At 38.7% G+C, this 22,007-nt stretch overlaps 1 protein-coding gene across 3 annotated transcripts in view; it reads right to left on the minus strand.

Annotated features, from left to right (window-relative positions):
- Window positions 1-738: 738 nt before the first annotated feature.
- The window catches only part of BDP1 (B double prime 1, subunit of RNA polymerase III transcription initiation factor IIIB), a 286,362-nt gene continuing 265,093 nt past the window's right edge, over window positions 739-22,007 (minus strand). For all 3 annotated transcript variants that reach the window (XM_063604208.1, XM_055112321.2, XM_034959980.3), the window contains 8 exons: window positions 21,537-21,717; window positions 18,005-18,068; window positions 17,143-17,329; window positions 15,223-15,427; window positions 11,642-11,681; window positions 8,348-8,603; window positions 6,052-6,298; window positions 739-3,812 (listed from right to left, as the gene is read on the minus strand). In XM_063604208.1, coding sequence (XP_063460278.1) covers window positions 3,681-3,812; window positions 6,052-6,298; window positions 8,348-8,603; window positions 11,642-11,681; window positions 15,223-15,427; window positions 17,143-17,329; window positions 18,005-18,068; window positions 21,537-21,717 — 1,312 coding nt within the window. In that variant the 3' untranslated portion in view covers window positions 739-3,680. The remainder of the gene's footprint in view (window positions 3,813-6,051; window positions 6,299-8,347; window positions 8,604-11,641; window positions 11,682-15,222; window positions 15,428-17,142; window positions 17,330-18,004; window positions 18,069-21,536; window positions 21,718-22,007) is intronic.

The raw sequence follows: 22,007 nt of genomic DNA on the forward strand, positions 1-22,007 counted from the left end.
AGTTCGAGGCTGCAGTGAGCTATGATCACGCCACCACACTCCAGCCTGGGCAACAAAGCGAAACCCCATCTCTTAAACAAAGGTAGTAGGGAGAGGGAGACAAAATTCTGCACCCTGCACTGGCCACCATCAAGACAGAAGCAACAATGTTTGAAGTCGCCCTTTGAGTTTGAGATAAAATATATTTGGGAATACTACCCCAACCTACTTACTGGGTAGCCCGTAAGACTGCCGATTGTTAGTGAAACCCAATGTAAGACAGTGCTCTCCAGCAGATTCAGGATGCGATGCTGTAGCAAACAGAGATGCTGTGTGGAGTCTCTTCCAAATACTATTAGGACAATCACATTGCAGACTCCTACAGCTTTGAAATAACGACATGCACACCTGTCAAAAATTTTTCTCCTCCCCACAAAGACAGGGTCTTCTTCTGTCATCCAGGCTGGAGTGTGGTGGGGCGATCACAGCTCACTGCAGCCTCAACCTCCTCCTGGGCTCAAGCGAACCTCTCATCCCAGCCTCCTGAGTAACTGGTACCAAAAGCACACAACACCACAGTTGGCTGATTTTTAATCTTTTTGTAGAGATGAGGTCTCATTATGTTGCCCAGGCTGGTCTTGAACTCCTGGGCTCAAGCAATCCTCCCACCTCGGCCTCCCTAAGTGCTGGGATTACAGGTGTAAGCCACGATACCCAGCCAATTCTTTATTTGGTCATCTTAAAAGGACACAACAGAAATGATATAAAATAACTTTTATTTACATAATTTATATATATATAACTGCTTTCTTTAGAACAAGAAAATTTATAAATGACATGATATTGCTTTTTCTGTCAAAGACTTCTTCAAGCAAGATAGTATACATGGTCACTTTTGTTTCAAATAACATGATGGTAAACAGTGGATATTAATATTTTTGTCATGCCTCAACCATTTACCAACAATTAGGCGTTCAAATCCTCATGTTGACCACTTGCTAAGACATACGTGTTCAGGAGAAAAAGTCAAGAAAAGATAAAAACTTTTACTCATATCTCCTTTAAAATTTGTGAAATAAATTCTTTGCAACATCTTCTTTACATGAATCAGACCTAACATAGTTCTTTCCAACATGTAAGGTAAATACATTGATTAACTTTCTCTTTTCCAAAATTAGGTTTAAGGATTTAACAGTAGGATACTTTAGCTGGCTGACTTGATTCTCTAATACAATGAGTCTCTGTACTCTTTATATAGTAAGAAATTCCATTTTCCGTAAAACTAGCTTATTATAGATTAAAAAGAAACAGATGTTAAAGTTAAAAATTAATATTACACAAGGATAAATAATAGTTTAATCATGGCAATCTAACTCCCAAGCTAACACTAAGAGAATGAAATCTTTTCAGAATATGAGTTTTAAAAACTTACAAAAACAGGGTATTCAAATAGCAATGTGATTTACTACCATGATTTCTGTGACATATCAATCATGAAATAAATGCCTACTTATAGACAATTTCCGCTCCGAATTATATAGCCTCCTCTCTGACAAAGTGTTACGCCATAAATTTCACTAAAAGACAATGAATAAGAAGTGCTCTAACAGCAGTAGTTTCAATAAATTAGCATTACTGTTATATCTGCTGAGACATAATTCTCTTCTATTAAGGAACTTAAAAACTGGCCACCATTTTTTCAATATACAAACATAATTATCTAGACTGTAAAATATCTTCCCAACTGAAATACTGATCATTACATAATACAATCAACAGTTTTAACTTTTAGGCACAACTCATAACTTTAGTGACAAATAACTCATCCATACAGATATCAGCACCTCAGGGTAAGAAAATTTGGGGCCTAATGTAGGGGGTCAAACTAAAAGGCCAATCCAGCCACAGTCCTTCATTCAAGTACTGTCTATGGCTTCTTTCACACTGAAATTGCAGAGCTGAGTAGCTGCCACAGAGACCATCTGGCCTGCAAACCCAAAACAGTTTGCAGAAAGTTTCCAATGCCTGAGCTACTATACTATCAATCCAAGAGGCTTTTCAAATAAAATCAGGATAAATTTGCTGTTTGAGAAGTCTAATTGGAACCACTACAGATCTGCTTGGGTAGATAATAGAATTACACGTATAAAAAATCAAATCTTGAAATTAAAACAAACCTTAAATTCATACTGATGATAATCATTAACTTTATAAAGCCTTATTTTCTCTGTTTTTAACATCATGATTATGTTCCATGCTTAAAGATCCAAGTGTTCCTTGAGAATTTAATGGGAAAAAACTATGAAGAAATTGGCTTTTTAAAAACTAATATTATGTCTGTGGGTGTATAAAGGAGATTGAGCTTTGTATGGAAATTTTGTCTCATAAATAAAGTTGAGTTCCCCCTATCCTCATGAAAATCCTGAGATTATCCAAGAAAAGCAGAAAAATTCACAGTACAAAGTCAATATACTAAACTGAGGGAAAAAAGGCATTCAAAACATATACACCAGCCAAACATTTTTAGTTATATCATTTTAAATATCTTTAAAATTAAACAGAAAAAGGAGACAAACATAAATTTGTTAATGCCTTCTTTATCTACAATCTGAGGGGTAAAAATAGCTAAAACTGAATATCCTTTTAAATAAAAAATTTAAAAATAAATAAGCTCTTTGATGTGTCATCTTTATAAATAATTATGTTTAAATACTAGTTTTTCAATTAGGACCAATGTTACATCACCATGAATTAGAAAAATATGTATTTTTCAGTCAGACAAACAGCTGATAATAGAAAAGTTCTTTAACATTTGCCATACTAAAGTGAAGTTTGACAATTTGTTTTCACATATAGTCACACGTCCCTTAACTACATGTTCTAAGAATTGCCTTGTTAGGTGATCTTGTGTGAAACAACGCAGAGTGTACTTACAAACACTGAGATGGTACAGGCTGCTACACACCGTACAGACTGAGGCTATGTGGTATAGCCTATTGCTCCTCGGCTACAAACCTCTACAATGTGTTACTATGCTGAGTACTGTAGACAGTTGTAACACAATAGTAAGTATTTGTGTATCTAAACATATCTAAACATAAAAAAGCAATGCACTGTGTTATGATGGCTATAATGTCACTAGTTGATAGGAATTTTTTATCTCCATTTTAATTGCATGGGACCACTGTAATTAATATATGTGGTCCATCATTGACTTAAACTTCGTTATGCGATACATGACTGTACTTAGAAGCAAATGAAAAAGCCTTCATCCTTCATCATCTCCCCCGAAAAATAAAAAATCTTCACAAAAGAAGTTGCTAAATGTTAAATATGATACAATTAACCCCCAAATCTGTCTGCACTGCAATTCATACAGAGACATACATCCACAACATTCCCAAATGTCCATGTGTGCTTAGCACAGGAAGAGTCAAAATGTAAACAAGAGTTGTTATTTCTGTCTGAGAAAGCAGTCTTAATTGCTTGCTATCTGCAAAATGCTGAATCAGTCAGAATGAAAGGAACCTCAGAAATGTTTTCCACTATTATAAAAGCTTCAAATCAAGCTCATTAAATATTCAAAATCAACCTAAAGAAAAATAAGACAGTGATATTTTGCTCTAAATACTGTTTTGTTGATGTAATTGACTCTGGAAATCCTAGACCTAATTTAAAAAAGAAAAACAGAAAAGATTGTTTTATTCTGTTTCATCCACTTCAATGAAGATATCATTGAAGAAATATTCAGAGACTGTGGTTGGCTCCCCTTGAGGGGCCCGCTTTTGGGCACTTTTATATCCTTCTTTCAGTAAGGGCTGATCACAAGAAACCTAAAAAGGTAATAAAAATAAAGTAAAAATAAAACTGTAATACAACATTTATATATATGTGTGTGTGTATATATAGCAGTCTAAACCGATATGATCTGTTTGAAAAGCAACGTGGCAATAAATATTGAGCTTTAAATATGTTCATAATCACTGACCCAAAAATTTCATTTCTATGCTGTTACATTAAGTAAATAATCCTAAACATAGTAGGAGTTTTATGACTAAGATAACCTTTATAGCATTAGTTATAATAATAAAATTGGAAGCAACTAAATATACCACACTAGATATAATTAGGTAAATTACAGTGTACCCATAATCCATTACTTCATCCTAATTTCCATGAAAAATTTTAATAAAGAAAAAGATAATATGGTTAAATCTGTCACTAAATAATTAAAGTAAAAATACTGTAATTATTTGCATAAGAATAGACAGACCCATGACAAAACAGCACCTAAAGAAAACATATCAAAGATACCTTATCAGAAATTAGCATACATACAAATCTATAAACAAATTAAGACAGCATGGTATTGGCACACGAATGACAGATATATCAATGAAACAGAAGACTAGAAATAACCCCAATATATACAGAAATTTAGCATCTGATAAAAGCGCCATATCAAAAACAGTTATTGTATTATTAAATAAATGATGTTGGACAACTATATAACCATCTCAGGGGGAAAAAAGTCAGACCAATACCTTACCAAAACAAATTCTAGATGGATCAAAAGATTTAAATGTAAAAGTATTTTTTAAAAAACTCTACTATAAAAATGCCATGGAAAAACACTTTTATAATTCTGGACGGAGGTAGGTGGGGAAGGGTACCTTTTTATTTATTTATTTATTTTAAGACAAAGCCAGGCTGGAATGCAATGGCATGATCTCAGCCCACTGCAACCTCCACCTCCCGGGTTCAAGCAATTCTCTTATCTCAGCCTCCCAAGTAGCTGGGACTACAGGCACACACCACCATGCCTGATTAAATTTTGTATTTTGGTAGAGATGGGGTTTTGCCATGTTGGCCAGGATGGTCTCAAACTCCTCACCTCAGGTGATCTGCCCGCCTTGGCCTCCCAAAGTGCTGGGATTACAGGCGTGAGCCACTGCACCCAGCTGGGAAGAGTACCTTTTTAAACTATCTGAAAGCAGAAAGCTATAAAAGATGGACAAATTAAACAGAAATAAAAAATGTCTGCTTGACAAAAACCACCATAAATAAAATCAAAAGACAAATGACATACAGAGAAAAAAAAATTGCAATCTTTATCACAAAGGGCCTTTTTCCCTGAATATAATAACACTACAGGCCAGGCACAGTGGCTCATGCCTGTAATTCCAACACTTTGGGAGGCCAAGGCTTGAGGCCAGGCATTTGAGACCAGCATGGCCCACATGGCGAAATCCCGCCTCTACTAAAGATACAAAAATTAGCTGGGTGTTGTGGCATGCATCTGTAAGCTCAGCTAATCGAGAAGCTGAGACAGGAGAATCACTTGAACCCAGGGGATGGAGGTTGCAATGAGCCAAGATCACGCCACTGCACTACAGCCTGGGTGACAGAGTGAGTGAGACTCTGTCTCAAAACAAACACACAAAAAAAACAAAACCCACGACTTTGGCAATGATAAGCTAGACTGATACAATCTTGATCTCAGAAAATAATTCTAACAAATAATACAAAATGTTTTTAAAAAGTTTAAAGATGTTCTTTACAAAAGTACCCCTTCCAAAGGCTCATGCTGTTCAATAGATGCTCACCAGCCTTCTCTTTGTCAAGATCTTAAGTCACCCCAATATTTTTACAAAGTCTTTGATACAGGTTTACAGAGTTTTCCATCCCAATACTTGCCATTGGACAGCTTCAGGAGACATAGAAATGAAACATGTCAACAAATTCTAGTTTTACAGTTCCTTAAATTCTTGTGGGTGTCAGCACTGCTTCCTTTTGCTTCCACAAGTCAGAAGGGTCTCTAGATTAAAGGAATGGCTATTAAGTGTCCATTTATGGTTAGTTCAATGGCTCTGTACTAACCTAACTGTAACTTCCTGACTCAACACCTTTTCTTCTTCCATTATGGAGGAACACGATGGAGAGAAGGATGGGAGTTGCTCTAAAATAATTTCTGACATCAAATAAAAATAACAAATTACTATGTTTTCCCTAGTTGAATCTCATATCCAACCCATCTCATACAAACTATAAAATAAAGTAGTTATCACATACCTGAGTTGCTGAGCTGCTAATATTCTCAGATTGAGTAGTAATAACACTTGGAGATGGAAGCAGATCAGAGGACTCTCGATTTTTTTCCTGGCTTTCATTGAATGGATTAGATCTTTTCAATTTCTTTCTTAATCCAGGTATAAGAGGTTTTAAGCGTTTCTTACTATGGACTTGCATAGGTTCATCAGACTCCAAACTATTCTTTGAACATATTAAAGATAAAAATCCCAGGGGTCTTCTGCCAGGTCTAGAAATACAAATGTAACGATATTCAAGAATACCCAGGAAGACACATTCTTTTTTTTTTTTTTTTTTTGAGACGCAGTCTCACTCTCACCCAGGCTGGAGTGCAGTGGCGCAATCTAAGCTCACTGCAACCTCCACCTCCCGGGTTCAAGAGATTCTCCTGCTTCAGCTTCCCAAGTAGCTGTAGTAGAGACGGGGTTTCACCATGTTGGTCAGGCTGGTCTCGAACTCCTGACGTCGTCATCTGCCCGCCTCAGCCTCCCAAAGTGCTGGGATTACAGGCGTGAGCCACCGCACCCAGCCAAGACACAACCTTAATACCTGCTTCTGCTTTGGGAGGCTAAGTTGGGAAGACCACTTAAGGCCAGGAGCTCAAAAACAGCCTGGGCAAAATTAGCAGGACCCCGGTCTCTAGAACATCTCTAGCATTCAAATCACTTGGGGATCTTATTAAAATGAAGATTCGCACAGTTGGTAGCGGGCATGGCCTGAGTTCTGCATTTTATCAAGTTCTCAAATGATGTCCATACTGCTGTTGTCAGGACTACACTCTGAGTAGCAAAGCTGTGGAACAGTGGTCAGCACAGTATGCTCTACAGGCCACATGCAGCCCCCCACCCAATTCTGTGAGTATGTTTTACTGGAACACAGATATGTTCATCTGTTTACATATGGTCTATGGTTGCTTTTGTGCTGTAATTGCAGAGCTGAATAGCTGTTAACAGAGACCACATGGCTTACAAAGCCTAAAATATATACAAATGCCATTTTACAAAAAATGCTGACTTCCGTTCTAGAACACTGCTTCTCAACCTGTTTTAATCCAAACTCTCATGATGTTGTTATTTTAGTTTAGTTTATTTTTTGAGACAGTTTCGCTCTTGTTGCCCCGGCTGGAGTGCAATGGCACAATCTCGGCTCACCGCACCCTCCGCCTCACCGCACCCTCCGCCTCCTGGGTTCAAGTGATTCTCCTGCCTCAGCCTCCTGAGTCACTGGGATTACAGGCATGTGCCATCATGCCCAGCTAATTTTATATTTTTAGTAGAGATGGGGCTTTTCCATGTTGGTTAGGCTGGTCTGGAACTCCCAACCTCAGGTGATCCACCCACCTCAGCCTCCCAAAGTGCTGGGATTACAGGCATGAGCCACCGCACCCAGCCTTTTTTTTCTTTTTTCAGAGACGGGTCTGGCTATGTTGCCCAGGCTGGAGTGCAGTGGCTACTCACAGGCACAATCATAGCTCGCTGCAATCTCAAACTCCAGCCTCAGCCTCCTGAGTAGCTGGGATTATAGGCATGTGCCACTGTACCTGGGCCTCATTCTATTTTCAGCACATATCTAAGGCCAGAAGAGATACCACTGAGCTTTACCTTCTATAATTTAGATAACAAAAACAACACATCTATTAAATATGTCTTTTAAGCTACATGTGTCCTTTCCCCGACCCCTTCCCCTTAGTGGAGACTAGTGCATGTTCCCCCACCTCTTTCAGTTCAGCAACACCACATTAATCTTCTGGATGCTGCTGACAAGCCAATCATTATTGATAATCATTGCTTCTAGAATATGAGGAAAATGTGAGAGAAGTTGGCTTTTGCTTAAATTCCAACACCTATTCTTATGGGGAGAAAGCCATGGTTTACCTCTGGTTTGTCACAAGGGAGAAAAATGACACATTATTTGGGACTTCAGTAAAACAACTTCTGATGTCAGCATCCATACATATGTGCATTAGTAGCTACTGAACATGGTAGATTATATAATGATCAAAATAACCATGGATAATCTAAAAAAATAAGTGTACAAAATATGCTAAAGATTTTCTATCTAAAACAAAGTTTTAGCACTTAAACTTAGGCTCTTATTGTACAGAATGCGTATCTGCAATATTACTATATTTCCTTGGCTGAAACTTTTTCCTTTACATTACTGATGGAGGAATATGTTTATTAAACACCATCCTTAGTACTGGATCTAATCTGTTCTGTATAGGTTATAGTTAGTAAGACACAGAGCAAAACACTTATTAAAGATTTGTTCATGATACCTGGATAGTGAGGCTTTAGAAGACGATGTTCTGCTATCCATTTGCTGAGACTTAGGAGCAGCATCAGTTCTTTCTTCCTTATCAGACACAATCATTTCATCCTGAGGTAACTGAGGCACATTCTTGTCTATGCATGCATCAGGAGATCTAGATCCTCTACTCTGAAAAGCTGCTTCAACTTGCTGTCTTTGAGGTTCTGGAGTTGTCAGTGTGCTTCCTGAGGTAAGAAAAATATCTTGTCCCTTGTGAGACTCCCCTTCAAAAAAAAGAGCAAATGGAAAGCAAGGATACTGAAGTTAATACACTCCATGTAATCCCAGCATTTGAAAAGAAACCCATGGTATTCTATAATAAACAGTCTACCCTAATAAGAGTAAGCTAAATTATCATTAGTGGAGTTACTTGGATTATTAAGAATATTATAATTGGTTAAAAGGTATGCTAACAGCTTCTGCATTCAGAAACAAAATAGTTATATCAATATATTTTGGCCTAGAAAATATTTTCCCAGAAATATTTCTTGAGCAATCAAAATGGGAAAGTGATTACTTTTTTAAAAATCTAAGGTTTGTTAAAATTTAGAAACCAAACCAATCCAAAATATAGGTTGTAACTCAAGTACCTGGGGTCTCCTGAAAAGTAAAACCTACAGACTCTCAAATACTCAAGTTTAGCTAAAGAATTCTCTTTCCTTAACTAAATAGTAGACAAAAGCCAAAGTAGCCAAAGATTAGGACAAAATAACTAAAGCTTTCTTGCTCAATAAAAAACCTGTTTTCCCTTAGTATAGCTAAGGCCTTGTTCTCAGAGACAGTGTTTTAGCTCTGTGAAGGGAGAATGAAGTTGATAAGGATACCTGCTAAAAGAAACAACCTAATTAAAGACAGCATAGAACAGATTCACTCACACTTCACTGTATTGTGCTTTGCTTAATGCTTTTATTGGAGAGCAGATGGATGGGAGCAATCTTAGAACATCTCTAGAGGCTGTAAACTGTAACCAGATTACAGTTTCACAGTCAAAGTTGGGACAATTAAGTCTAAGACTGTATTAACATTATAAGAGTTTTTTTGTTTTTGTTTTTTTGAGACAGAGTCTCGCTCTGTCATCCAGGCTGGAGTGCAGAGGCGCGATCTCGGCTCACTGCAACCTCTGCCTCCCGGGTTCAAGCAATTCACTTGCCTCAGCCTCCCAAGTAGCTGGGATTACAGGCATGCACCACCACACCTAACTAATTTTTGTATTTTTAGTAGAGACAGTGTTTCACCATGTTGTCCAGGCTGCTCCCGAACTCCTGACCTCAAGTGACCCACCCACTTTGGCCACCCAAAGTGCTGGGATTACAGGTGTGAGCCACTGTGCTCAGCCCATTATATGTGTGGGGTTTTTTTGTTGTTTTTGTTTCTGTTTTTGAGACAGAGTTTCGCTCTTGTTGCCCAGGCTGGAGTACAATGGCGCAATCTCGGCTCACCGCAACCTCTGCCTCCCAGGTTCAAGTGATTCTCCTGCCTCAGCCTGCCGAGTAACTGGGATTACAGGTGCCCGCCACTACGCCCAGCTTATTTTTGTATTTTTAGTAGAGATGAGGCTTCGCCATGTTGGCCAGGCTGGTCTCGAACTCCTGACCTCAGGTGATCCACCTGCCTTGGCCTCCCAAAGTGCTGGGATTACAGGTGTGAGCCACCACGCCCAGTCAAGTATTTTTTGTTTGTTTTTTGAGACAGAGATTTGCTCTGTCGCCCAGGCTGGCGTGCAATGGTGTGATCTCAGCTCGCTGCAACCTCCGTCTCCCAGGTTCAAGCAATTTCCTGCCTCAGCCTCCCAAATAGCTAGGATTACAGGCGCCCACCAGGCGTGGTGCCTGGCTAGTTTTTTGTATTTTTAGTAGAGAAGGGGTTTTGCCATGTTGGCCAGGCTGACCTCAGGTGATCCACCCACCTCGGCCTCCCAAAGTGCTGAGATTACAGGCATGAGCCACTGCGCCTGGCCCATTATAAGTGTTTTTAAAGAACCAGAACCATCATAGGTTATCAAACCCTTCTCTATCTTGTAACTCTAACTCTGTAAGATGCCATCAGCAACATTTTTATTCTTGAGTGCCATTGCCATGGTAAAGCAATGGCTTTAGGTGTGAATGATAAGCCTAACTTTGAGAGAAAAGAGAAATAATGTCATAAAAGAAATGAAAAACAGAGTTGTATAAACACAGGATAAATGTGACTGGCGGCTTTAGTCATGAGGGAAATAGATCCTAAGTGGTTTAATGTCCCACAGAAATTTTAGATTCCTATAAAAATAGAAGACTCTAAGATCTTTTCAGCTTCCATAGGTGGCTTAAGCCTGAAAAAATCTCTAGAACTAAACTAATTTTCAGGGTAAAGAACCTATTATGAATGCCATTATAGGCCACAGGTGGTGGCTCATGCTTATAATCCCAGCACTTTTGGTGGCTAGGGTGGGCAGACTGCTTGAAGCCAGGAGTTCAAGACCAGCATGGGCAACATGGCGAAACCCCATCTCTACAAAAATACATTCAAGACCAGGCTGGACAACATGGTCTCTACAAAAAATACAAACTCTGTCTCTACAAAAAATACAAAAATTCTGAGGCCGGCAGATCACGAGGTCAGGAGATCGAGACCATCCTGGCTAATACGGTGAAATCCTGTCTCTACTAAAAATACAAAAAATTAGCTGGGCATGGTGGCAGGTGCCTGTAGTCCCAGCTACTAGGGAGGCTGAGGCAGGAGAATGGTTCTGAGCGCAGTGAGCCGAGATCGCACCACTGCACTCCAGCTTGGGCGACAGAGCGAGACACCATCTCAAAAAAAAAAAAAAAAAAAATTAGCTTGGCATAGTGGCGCATGCCTGTAGTCCCAGCTAGTTAGGAGGCTGAGGTGGGAGGACTGCTTGAGCCTGGGAGGTGGAGGCTGCAGTGAGCTGTGATTGTGCCACTGCACTCCAGCCTAGGTAACAGAGTGAGATCCTGTCTCGGGGGGGCGGGGGAGAAAAAAAGCCATTACACTCAGCTAACTCCTAAAGTGTAGTTATTGAGCTTACATAGAAAATCCTTGTAGCCACATAGTCTTCAACTGATGACAGGATGAAAAGACCTTCTTTTGCCTACCAAACTGCCAAATCCAAGGCCTTTGCAGGAAAGAAGTGCTGATAATACAAGTATTACTCTTAGAGAAAAGTAATACTCAGTTTCAATCTCATATTTGAACAAGGTATATCCCAAATAATCAGGAGTATTTAGCAAAATGCAATCATGTTAAAATGTATTTCACTTACCTGTTTCTTCAAAAACATTTGTTAATTCCTTTGAGTGCACCTGTTTTAAGAAAATTTACAAAAAAATTTAGAAATTTATCAAGTAAAACTGAAATTAATTTTATTTCCTTTTTTTCTTTAAGTAAAGAAACTATGTTATCTCCCAAAAAGCTCTTAGAGGAATTCTACTAAACATTTATGGCAAAAATATTGCTACTATTTTAAAGTGTTCCAGAGCCCACTGGAAGAGAGAAAGCTGCTAACTGCCTTTTATAATCAGTCTCAATATCAGTGCAAAAGTATCAAAGAAATAGTACAAGCAGCACATCAAAAGACTACTACATCACAATCAAGTAGAGCTCGTTTCAGGAATGCAAAGATGATCTGACACTATGAAATCTAATATAAACCAACAGACCTGAGGAGAAAAATCATCTGTATTTATACAAAAGGTACCCAATGATATTCATTCTTGAAAAAAACTTATAAAATGGAACAGATATTTTCTTAACACTATAAAATATAACTACTGCAATCTAGAAGCTAGCATCCCACATAATAAACACTGGAAGTTCTCCTATTAAAATCGGAAATTAAAAAAAAAGATGTGCACTATTGGGACCACTTTTTAATATTATTTTTTAGTTATATTAGCCACTATAATTACAAAAAAAATAGAACTACAAAAAGTAGAAGAATTAAAATTATATTTGCAGATGGTATGTCTGTTTACCTACAAAATCCAAGAGAACCAACTGAAAAATTACTGCATACAATGAGGGAACTCAGTAAGCTCTCTAAATAGAAAAGAACTTAATGATAATAGCAACAAAAAAGATAAAACTCATAGGGGTAACCTATAAGAAATGTGTAAGATTTATATGAAGAAGAGTTTAACATAAAATAGAAAGACACAAAACAAGACTTAAACAAATGGAAAGACATACCATGTTTTTGAATAGGAAGATTCAATATTATAATTATGCTGTCAATTTCCCCTAAATTAATCTAAGTTAATACAATTCAAATACAAATACCAATAGAACTCTTTTTTAAAGAGCTAAACAAGTTAATTCTAAAATTCATATTAATTTGAGAACATATAAGTAATGAGGAGAAACTTGAAAAAAGAAGAAAATTGTATGGGTTTGGGAGAGATACTGTCCCTATAAGATACCAAAGTGCATCATAAAGCTACAAAAATTCGGCCGGGCGCAGTGGCCCACGCTTGTAATATCCCAGCACTTTGGGAGGCCGAGGCAGGCAGATCATCTGAGGTCAGGAGTTCGAGACCAGCCTGACCAACATGGAGAAACCCTGTCTCTACTAAAATTACAAAATTAGCTGGGCGTGGTGGCGCCTGCCTGTAATCCCAGCTACTCGGGAGGCTGAGGCAGGAGAATCACTTGAATCTGGGAGGTGGAGGTTGCAGTGAGCTGAGATCACGCTATTGCACTCCAGCCTGGGCAACAGGAGAGAAACTCCATCTCAAAAAAAAAAAAAGAATAAAGAAAACTACAAAAATTCAAACAGTATGATGATACTGGCCCCAGAACAAATAGGTGAATCAACATAAAAGAAAAGGAAGTTTTAGGAATATATCCAAACAAATATGAAGATTTACTGTCTTACTGATAAAAGCAGAATTTCCTATCAGTGGAAATAAGATGAATTATTCAGTAAATGGTAAAAGTCATATGAGGAAAATTAACTTGGCCCTATTCCTTACACCAAATCAAATTCGCAACAGATCAGTAATATTAACATTAACTAGGAAATTTAAGTCTCAAAGGACTTTCAATGTATAACATAATCTCCAGAAGCCATACACAAAAAGACTGATAAATCTGATTATGGAAAATAAAAAATGTCTTCTATCTGAATACAGTGTATGTGTATCCTACAATTTTGTACAGGCTGAGCATCCCAAAGCTGAAAATCCGAAATGCTCCAAAATTCTAAACTTTTTGAGTGCTGGCATGACACTCAAAGGAAATGCTCATTGAAGCATTTCAGATTTTGGCTTTTCAGGTTTGGGATGTGGAACTGTTAAGTATAATACAAATGTAAGTATAATGCAATTATTCTAAAATTCAAAAAAATCTGAAATTTGAAACACTTCCAGTCCTAAGCATTTCGAATAAAGGATACTCAACTGGTAAAAGCAATTTTAAAAAAATTGTTAAAATGCTAAAAACAAAGTTTAGAAAATAAAAATCACAAATAAGCCAAATGGACATTGTACTTTTCTTACATATTCACACCACTGTATAACTACCATTTTTTAAATGGCGTATCATAGTCTGGTGACCTACTTTTGTACTTAGTAAAGTACTATGGTCTTTTGTCCATGTCATTAAAGATATTTTTAAAACAAAACAAAATAATGTCTGCATGGAATGCTGATAAATTATTGAAACTGGGTGACTGGTACATGGGGGCACATTATACCTAGTCTATCTTTTAATATGTCTGGAAATGTTCATATAAAAAGTTAATCCAAAAGTTCTGCATGAGAAAACAACAACAAAGAAAGCAGAGTCAAGAGACAATGACAAACTGGGAAAAAAGATTTGCAACTCATTACCACAGACATATATAAGAGTTCTTCCAGTACTCTAAGAAAAAGATCAATAATCTAATTGAAAAGTGGGTAAAGGAAAAGTCAGTTCACAGAAAAGGAAATACACATGGCTCTTAAGCATATGAAAAGATGTTCAATCTTACCCATAACAAGAGAAAATAAAACAGTTCTGGGATATGCCATTTTTTTACTCACCAAATATATAAAAGCACACTTGCTCTTTGTCAACTATTACTCAAGAACTATTGGTCTTTAGCTTTCTCTTTGAGAACATGGATTTTAAAAGGACTTTTCCATAGTGTAGTTACAAATTATGATGAGTACTAGATGAGTATAAAAACAAGAGGGTACTAGGAAACCTACAACATAGTGGTTAGTGACTGAATTTGCATGGTCTGGCCGGACTTCCCTGAGGCACTGATGACTGAACTAAAGAAGTCTGTATGTTTTTCAAGGGAATGTTTCACACAGAAGGTACATCAAATGAAGTGTCCTGGGACATTTAAGGAATTGAAAGATGGCCAGTGTGGCCAGAAAGTGAGGCAGAAGCTGGCACAAAATGAGACTAGAGACGAAAATCAGCAAGACAATGTGGGGCACTAAAGGCTGTGGTTTTACTCCTAAAAGCAATGGGTAGCTTTAAGCATGATGATGATGATGATGATATTAGTATTATCATTTTACATATTAGGAAACCTGATCAGAGAGAGGGGTGAAGTATCTTGCCTAAGGTGTTACAGCTACTAGGTGGTAGAGCCAAGATCCAGACATATATAATGCTTTTGGTCTTATTTTTAGCCACCAATACAGAGCTGGGAATAAGTTTCTTGATTACTCTTCATCAATTTTCATTTACCATTGGTTAAAAGTGATAATCCAAAACCAGTTTTACTTGAATAACTTATGATGATAAATGTCAGAACTATCTTTATATACATCTAAAAGTTTAAAGAGAATAAAGGAAAAAATAGAAACATCTGTTGCAATATGGCCATCTTACTTAATGATTCTACCTTACCTCAGAGGTATATTCTTGACAGTCATCTCTTAAAGTGAGTGAACGTTTTTTGGCAGGAGGAATGTGGTCATTTTTATCAAGCCTGCATTGAAATCTCTTCCTAGATACAAGATCCAAATTATCAGGAGGCTTTTTAGAATTATCTCTTCCAGAAATAGATAAACCCATGGCATCTTGACCAACTGAAGTTGCTGGTAAACAAATACTGCATAGAAAAGAAATACATACTAAATTACTGAATTAGAAGTTATTTAACACTTTTTTTTTTAAAGGATCCTAGAAATCCTTCCAATAATAAAGTTAAAGGCTGAGGTATTCCAATGAAAATTCCAATAAAACCAAAAAACTCCAAACTAAGAGATACATGGCCATGGCCCCAAAAATGCTATTAATAGTTTTGAGCTCCATTCATTCTTAAGGGCTTATAACTTAAATTCCATAATATTGAATTAAATCTGAATATTTAATAGTATTTTCCCTAATTGTAAAGTTAAACGTTTAACCTAAAATGTCCCTTCTAGTCCAGGCGCAGTGGCTCACGCCTGTAATCCCAACACTTTGGGAGACCGAGGCAGGTGTATTACCTGAGGCCAGGAGTTTGAGACCAGCCTGGTCAACATGGTGAAACCCCGTCTCTACTAAAAATACAAAAAATTAGCCAGTGTGGTGGCACGCACCTATAGTCCCAGCTACTTGGGAGGCTTAGGCACGAGAATCACTTGAACCTGGGAGGTGGAGGTTGCAGTGAGCTGAGATCACGCTACTACACTCCACCTGGGCAACAGAGCAAGATTCTGTCTCCAAAAATAAAAATATTAAAGTCTTCAATTTCTAATGCTACACAATGGACAATTATCTTAATTAATGGTGGTTAAGATATAACTTACTTCTAAAATAAAGAATTAAAATAAGAGTATCAAGAACAGCTGGGCACAGTGGCTCATGCCTGTAATCTCAGCACTTTGGGAGGCCAAGGTGGGAGGAATGCATGAGGCCAGGAGTTCAAGACAAGCCTGGGTACCAGAGCAAGACTCTACCTCTGAAAAAAGAAAAAAAAATTTTTTTTTAATTCGCTAACCACAGTGGTGCGCACCTGTAGCTGAGAAGCTACTTCAAAGGCTGAGGCAGGAGGATCTTTTTTTTTTTTTTTCCTCACTCTATCACCCAGGCTAGAGTGCAGTGGTGCAATCTCAGCTCACTGCAACTTCCACCTGCCGGGTTCAAGTGGTTCTCCTGCCTCCATCTCCTGAGTAGCTGGGATTACAGGCGCAGGCCACCATGCCCAGCTAATTTTTGTATTTGTAGTAGTGATGGAGTTTCGCCATGTTGGCCAAGCTGGTCTTCAACTCCTGACCTCAGGTGATCTGCCCACCTTGGCCTCCCAAAGCCCTGGGATTAAAGGCGCAAGCCACCACGCCTGGCCAGGAGGATCTCTTGCACCCAGGAGTTCAAAGATGCAGTGAACTATGATGGCACCACTACACTTTAGCCTGGCACTCTAGCCTGGGCACCAAAGCAAGTCCCTGTCTCTTAAGAAAAAAAACTATATTTATTACCACTGTACTATTTTCACAACTTTCTGTGAATGCATATTTCACAGTTTCATATGTATATGTTTATACAAAGTAACCACACTTTTAACAGGTATCACTTTATGATCTAGACTGTTAATTTTTTTAGCTTTCAAAATAACTTAATAAACAAGTTTCATACAAAACTAATACATGAAACATTTAAGTGGCATCTTTATCAGATATAAAATCTACCACATTACATTTCTTCTCTAACTTACCACATAAATGATAAATAAGATCTCCACAACAATAACAACTAACATTGGTGAATGGTTTGTTCAATCAATGCTACTTAATTCATAAATCACTTTTCCTCCTAGCAAAAACAGTTTCACTCATTCGTTACCTCATGTCACCCCTTTCTTCGGTATTCACTGATTTGACCAATATGGGAGCTGGCAGTAAAGGGTTTGGCATGAACTGTGCAGTGGCATCAGTAAATTCTTCTACTGCATTGGTTGGGATTTCCACCAGAGTTAAAATAAAGGCTTGTTCATCTTCTCCATCTTGAGGTACATTAGCAACTAGATTCACTATCAAAGTTTAAAAGTTAGTAATAAAAAAGCTCAACTATGAAATAACAGAGTATCATTAATTTATTTCATTTCTAAAAAGACAGTCTCAGGACAACTTATCATCAAGACTAAATAAATAAATGCTCCCCCCAACAACCCCCCAGCCTGAGGAAGTAAGTTCCCTCCTTTTTTGCGGGGGGGGAGACAGAGTCTTGCTCTGTCGCCCGGGCTGAAATACAGTGGCACAATCTCGGCTCACTGCAACCTCCGCCTCCTGGGTTCAAGCGATTCTTGTGCCTCAGTCTCCCAAGTAGATGGGATTACAGGTGCATGCCACCGTGCCTGGCTAGTTTTGTATTTTTAGTAGAGATGGTGTTTCACCATGTTGGCCAGGCTGGTCTCGAACTCCTGGCCTCAAGTGATCTACCCACCTCCGCCTCCCAAAGTGAGCCACCATGACTGGCCCAAGAAGTAATTTCATAAAGGATAAAGGTGATATACTAGGGAGAAGATTTATGACTCTGAAAAACAAAACTGATACGCAAAATACTTCAAGGTGTTTCTATAAAACTTTTTAAATTTAAGGCCAGCATAGACTAAAATACAACTGTTTTATGTTTTTCCATAGTTAAATAAGGGGTAAAAATCATACAACTAAGTTCTATGACATGTCACTGAAGCATATTATCGTACCTGTTAGGTCTTGAGGATTGATTATATTCTCTTGTTGGACTTCTGGAATACTTGTTGGTGTATACTGCCATAAAAAATTAAAATGAAAGAGTCAGGTTGGCCAAATCTTACATTTAAAAAGTTATTCCTGTCAATATGATATAGTGAAGAGATTAACTCAACAACATCTAACCATATACAGTTTTCAAGTGTTTGAAGCTTTAGGCTGTTCCAATAAACTTTTGATTCATTTAAATAAATATTAATACAAAGAATCCTGACTACGTTGTTAAATATGTGCATTTTATGAAATGATTTTTGAAGTGACAGGATAGGGAGACCCAAACCCCACAACTTTTTCTCTACTCCCATCACACCAGCCATTGTACTATTAGTAGGTGACATCTGAATGAAGGCAAACTGCTTTCCCTGCATGCAGTATGGTTCCCTCCTGTTTTCCAAAAAACCACAAACGTGGTTTTTCTAAAATGCAATCCTGACTGTAATTCTCTACTGCTTAAAATCTCTCAGCTCACCACAACCTCCGCCTCCTGGGCTCAAGCAATCCTCCCACCTCAACCTCCTGAGTAGCTGGGAGTACAGATGCACGCCACCACACCTGGCTAATTTTTTTGTATTTTTCGAGGGTAGAGATGGGGTTTTGCCATGTTGCCCAGGCTGGTCTCAAACTCCTGGGCTCAAGTGATCCACCCACCTAGGCCTCCCAAAGTGCTGGGATTATAGGTGTAAGACACTATGCCGGGCTTCTACTGCTTAAAATATTTTATTATTTTATTTTATTTTATTTTATTTTATTTTTTTTGAGACAGTCTCGCTCTGTCGCCAGGCTGGAGTGCAGTGGCACAATCTCGGCTCACTGCAACCTCCGCCCCTCCGCCTCCTGGGTCCAAGCAATTCTCCTGCCTCAGTCTCCTGAGTAGCTGGGACTACAGGCACACACCACCATGCCCAGCTAATTTTTGTATTTTTAGTAGAGACAGAGTTTCACCATGTTGGCCAGGATGATCTCAATTTCTTGACCTCATGATCCACCCGCCTCAGCCTCCCAAAGAGCTGGAATACAGGTGTGAGCCACTGTGCCCAGCCTGCTTAAAATCTTAAAACTTTCATTTTGTAACCAACAATGTCAGTAACTGATTAAGGCAGGAATCATCAGTGGATATTAAAACTACAGGGTAACAGCTTGCTGCGTTGGTCTCATTTGACAAATTACTAATACAGAATGGAAAAGATGCCATTATAATGAAGAAATCTGGTAGGTACCATTCTAGCCAAGTGATCAGTCAGCATCACCAATAATGGGACAAACTGACATTATATGTCTCCCGATGTGATATAAAAGGAAGAACACATTATTACCTATATAGTAATCTTGCCCTAAAATATATCAGTTGAATCTAGTAATGAGGAAGCAATTAAAAAAAAGAAATCCAAACTGTAGGCCAGCCTAGACTGGTCTAAACTTCTCTTGCTTTTTCTCTTCTGTGAACAAAAAGACAAGAAAAATACTCTAGATTAAAATAAAATAAGGAGAAAGGATAATCAAATGCAATGTGAGAGCCCTGATTGGATCTTGAATTTAAGAAAAAGAAAAAAAAAGCTGGCCAGGCGTGGTGGCTCACACCTGTAATCCCAGCACTTTGGGAGACTGAGGTGGGCAGATCATTTGAGGCCAGGAGCTCAAGACCAGCCTGGCCAACATAGTGAAACCCCATCTCTACTAAAAATATTATACGAAAAAATTAGTCAGGTGTGGTGGGACACACCTTTAATCCCAGCTACTTGGGAGGCTGAGGCACAAGAATCACTTGAGCCTGGGAGGCAGAGGATGCAGTGAGCAGAGATCGTGCCACTGCACTCCAGCCCGGGTGACAGAGTAAGACTCTGTCTCAAAAAGAAAAAAAGCTATAATGGACACGATTGGGACAACTAGGGAAACTGGAATGAAACTGTATATTACATATTGTTGAGACAATGTTAAATAGTGTAGTAATACTGAGTGTGACAACAGTACTGTCCTTTGTCTGTAACAGAACTTCCTTGTCCTTATTAGATACAAGATGAGGTATTTATGGACTCAACCTACTTTCAAATGATTCAGTTTTTTGGTTTTTTTTTTTTTTTTTTTTTTTGAGACAGAGTCTTGTTCTGTCGCCCAGGCTGGAGTGCAATGGCACGATCTTTGGCCACTGCAACCTCTGTCTCCTGGGTTCAAGCAATTCTCACACCTCAGCCTCCCAAGTAGCTGGGATTACAGGTGCATGCCACCACGACTGGCTAATTTTTGTATTTTTGTAGTGATGGGGTTTCACCTTGTTTGCCAGGCTGTTCTTGAACTCCTGACCTCAGGTGATCTGCCCACCTCAGCCTCCCAAAGTACTGGGATTACAGGCGTGAGCTACCCCACCCAGCCAAGTATTTATCTATACAGATGGAGAGCAAGACAGAGTAAAAAAACAAATGAGGCAAAATATTGACAATTAATGAATCAAAGTGAAGTGTATGGGATAATTCTTTGTAAGATTTTTCTAACTTCTAAGTTTAAAATTTTTCAAAATAAAAAGTAAAAATTAAAAAGTCAGGGTGGGGTAAGGAATCTCGTAACTTTAAATGTAACCAAACTCCTTAGCAAGTCATAAAAATCCTTTTATGATCTGTCTGCAGGCTATCTTTCTAAGTTCATCTCTAATCACTTTCTTCATTAATATTCCACTCATACTACTTACGTGCTGTTTCATACTGGTTTGTTCTTGGAAACAGGGTCTCACTCTGTCTCCCAGGCTGGAGTGCATGGCGACCACAGCTCACTGCAGCCTCTACCTCCCAGGCTGAAATGATCCTCCCACTTCAGCCTCCTGAGTAGCTGGGACTACAGGCAAATGCCACCATGCCTGGCTTTTTTTTTTTTTAATGGCATTGTAAGTGTGAGCCACTGCAACCGGTCCACACCTGTTCTTTACACACACGTTCCTCTCCCTTTAACTGGATAATGTATACATGTTCTTCAAGTCCAAGGCTTCTCTCACTTGGAGAACTTTTTATGGAACTGTTCATGTATTGGTTACATGACTGCATAGTTATAAAAACCTGAAGAACTGTACACTAAAAAGGGTGAAGTTAGCCAGGCACAGTGGCTCATGCCTGTAATCCCAATACTTTTGGAGGCCAACGCGGGTGGATCACTTGAAGCCAGGCGTTCAAGACCAGCCTGGCCAATATGGCGAACCCCGTCTCTACTAAAAATACAAAACCTAGCTGGCTGTGGTGACACATGCCTGTAGTCCCAGCTACTTGGCAGGCTGAGGCAGGAGAATCTGTTGAATCTGGGTGGCAGAGGTTGCAGTGAGCTGAGATCATACCACTGCACTCTTGCCTGGGCAACAGAACAAGACTGTCTCCAAAAAAAAAAAAAAAGAAATAAAGAAAAATGAAGATAAAAGAGGTGAAGTTTATTGTATGTAAATTATACCTTTTTTTTTTTTAATGGAGGAAAACACCTTGCTATCCCTTATTATACTGTACATTCTTTTACCTCTGGCACAGGAAGTGTAAGCACACTGTCTCCTTTAGAGTCCTTTATCTGGGGCTCTTCAACAGAATTTTCACCAAGACCCCTATCCAAACCAAGTGTGCAGGGCCCTGTCTCAGAGGAAGCAACTGGAGCAACTGACAACATGTGAACCTCCTGAGAGCTCTCTTCTTGATTTTCGTTTCTGAAAGAGAGTTTAGCATGCATGTCATTTGAAATCAGGCAAATCATGGAATTATTTTTAGAGTCAGGTGTGTAAAAGATCATCTAATTCAATGGTTTTCAAACTTTTAAAACATATTTAATGCAATAGGACTTCTTTTTTGTTTGTTTTTTTTTTTGAGACAGAGTCTCGCTCTGTCGCCCAGGCTGGAGTGCAGTGGCGCGATCTTGGCTCACTGCAAGCTCCGTCTCCCAGGTTCACACCATTCTCCTGCCTTGGCCTCCCAAGTAGCTAGAACTACAGGCGCCCGC

The sequence above is a fragment of the Pan paniscus genome, chromosome 4 (assembly GCF_029289425.2).
Source record: "Pan paniscus chromosome 4, NHGRI_mPanPan1-v2.0_pri, whole genome shotgun sequence".
Lineage (NCBI taxonomy): Eukaryota > Metazoa > Chordata > Mammalia > Primates > Hominidae > Pan > Pan paniscus.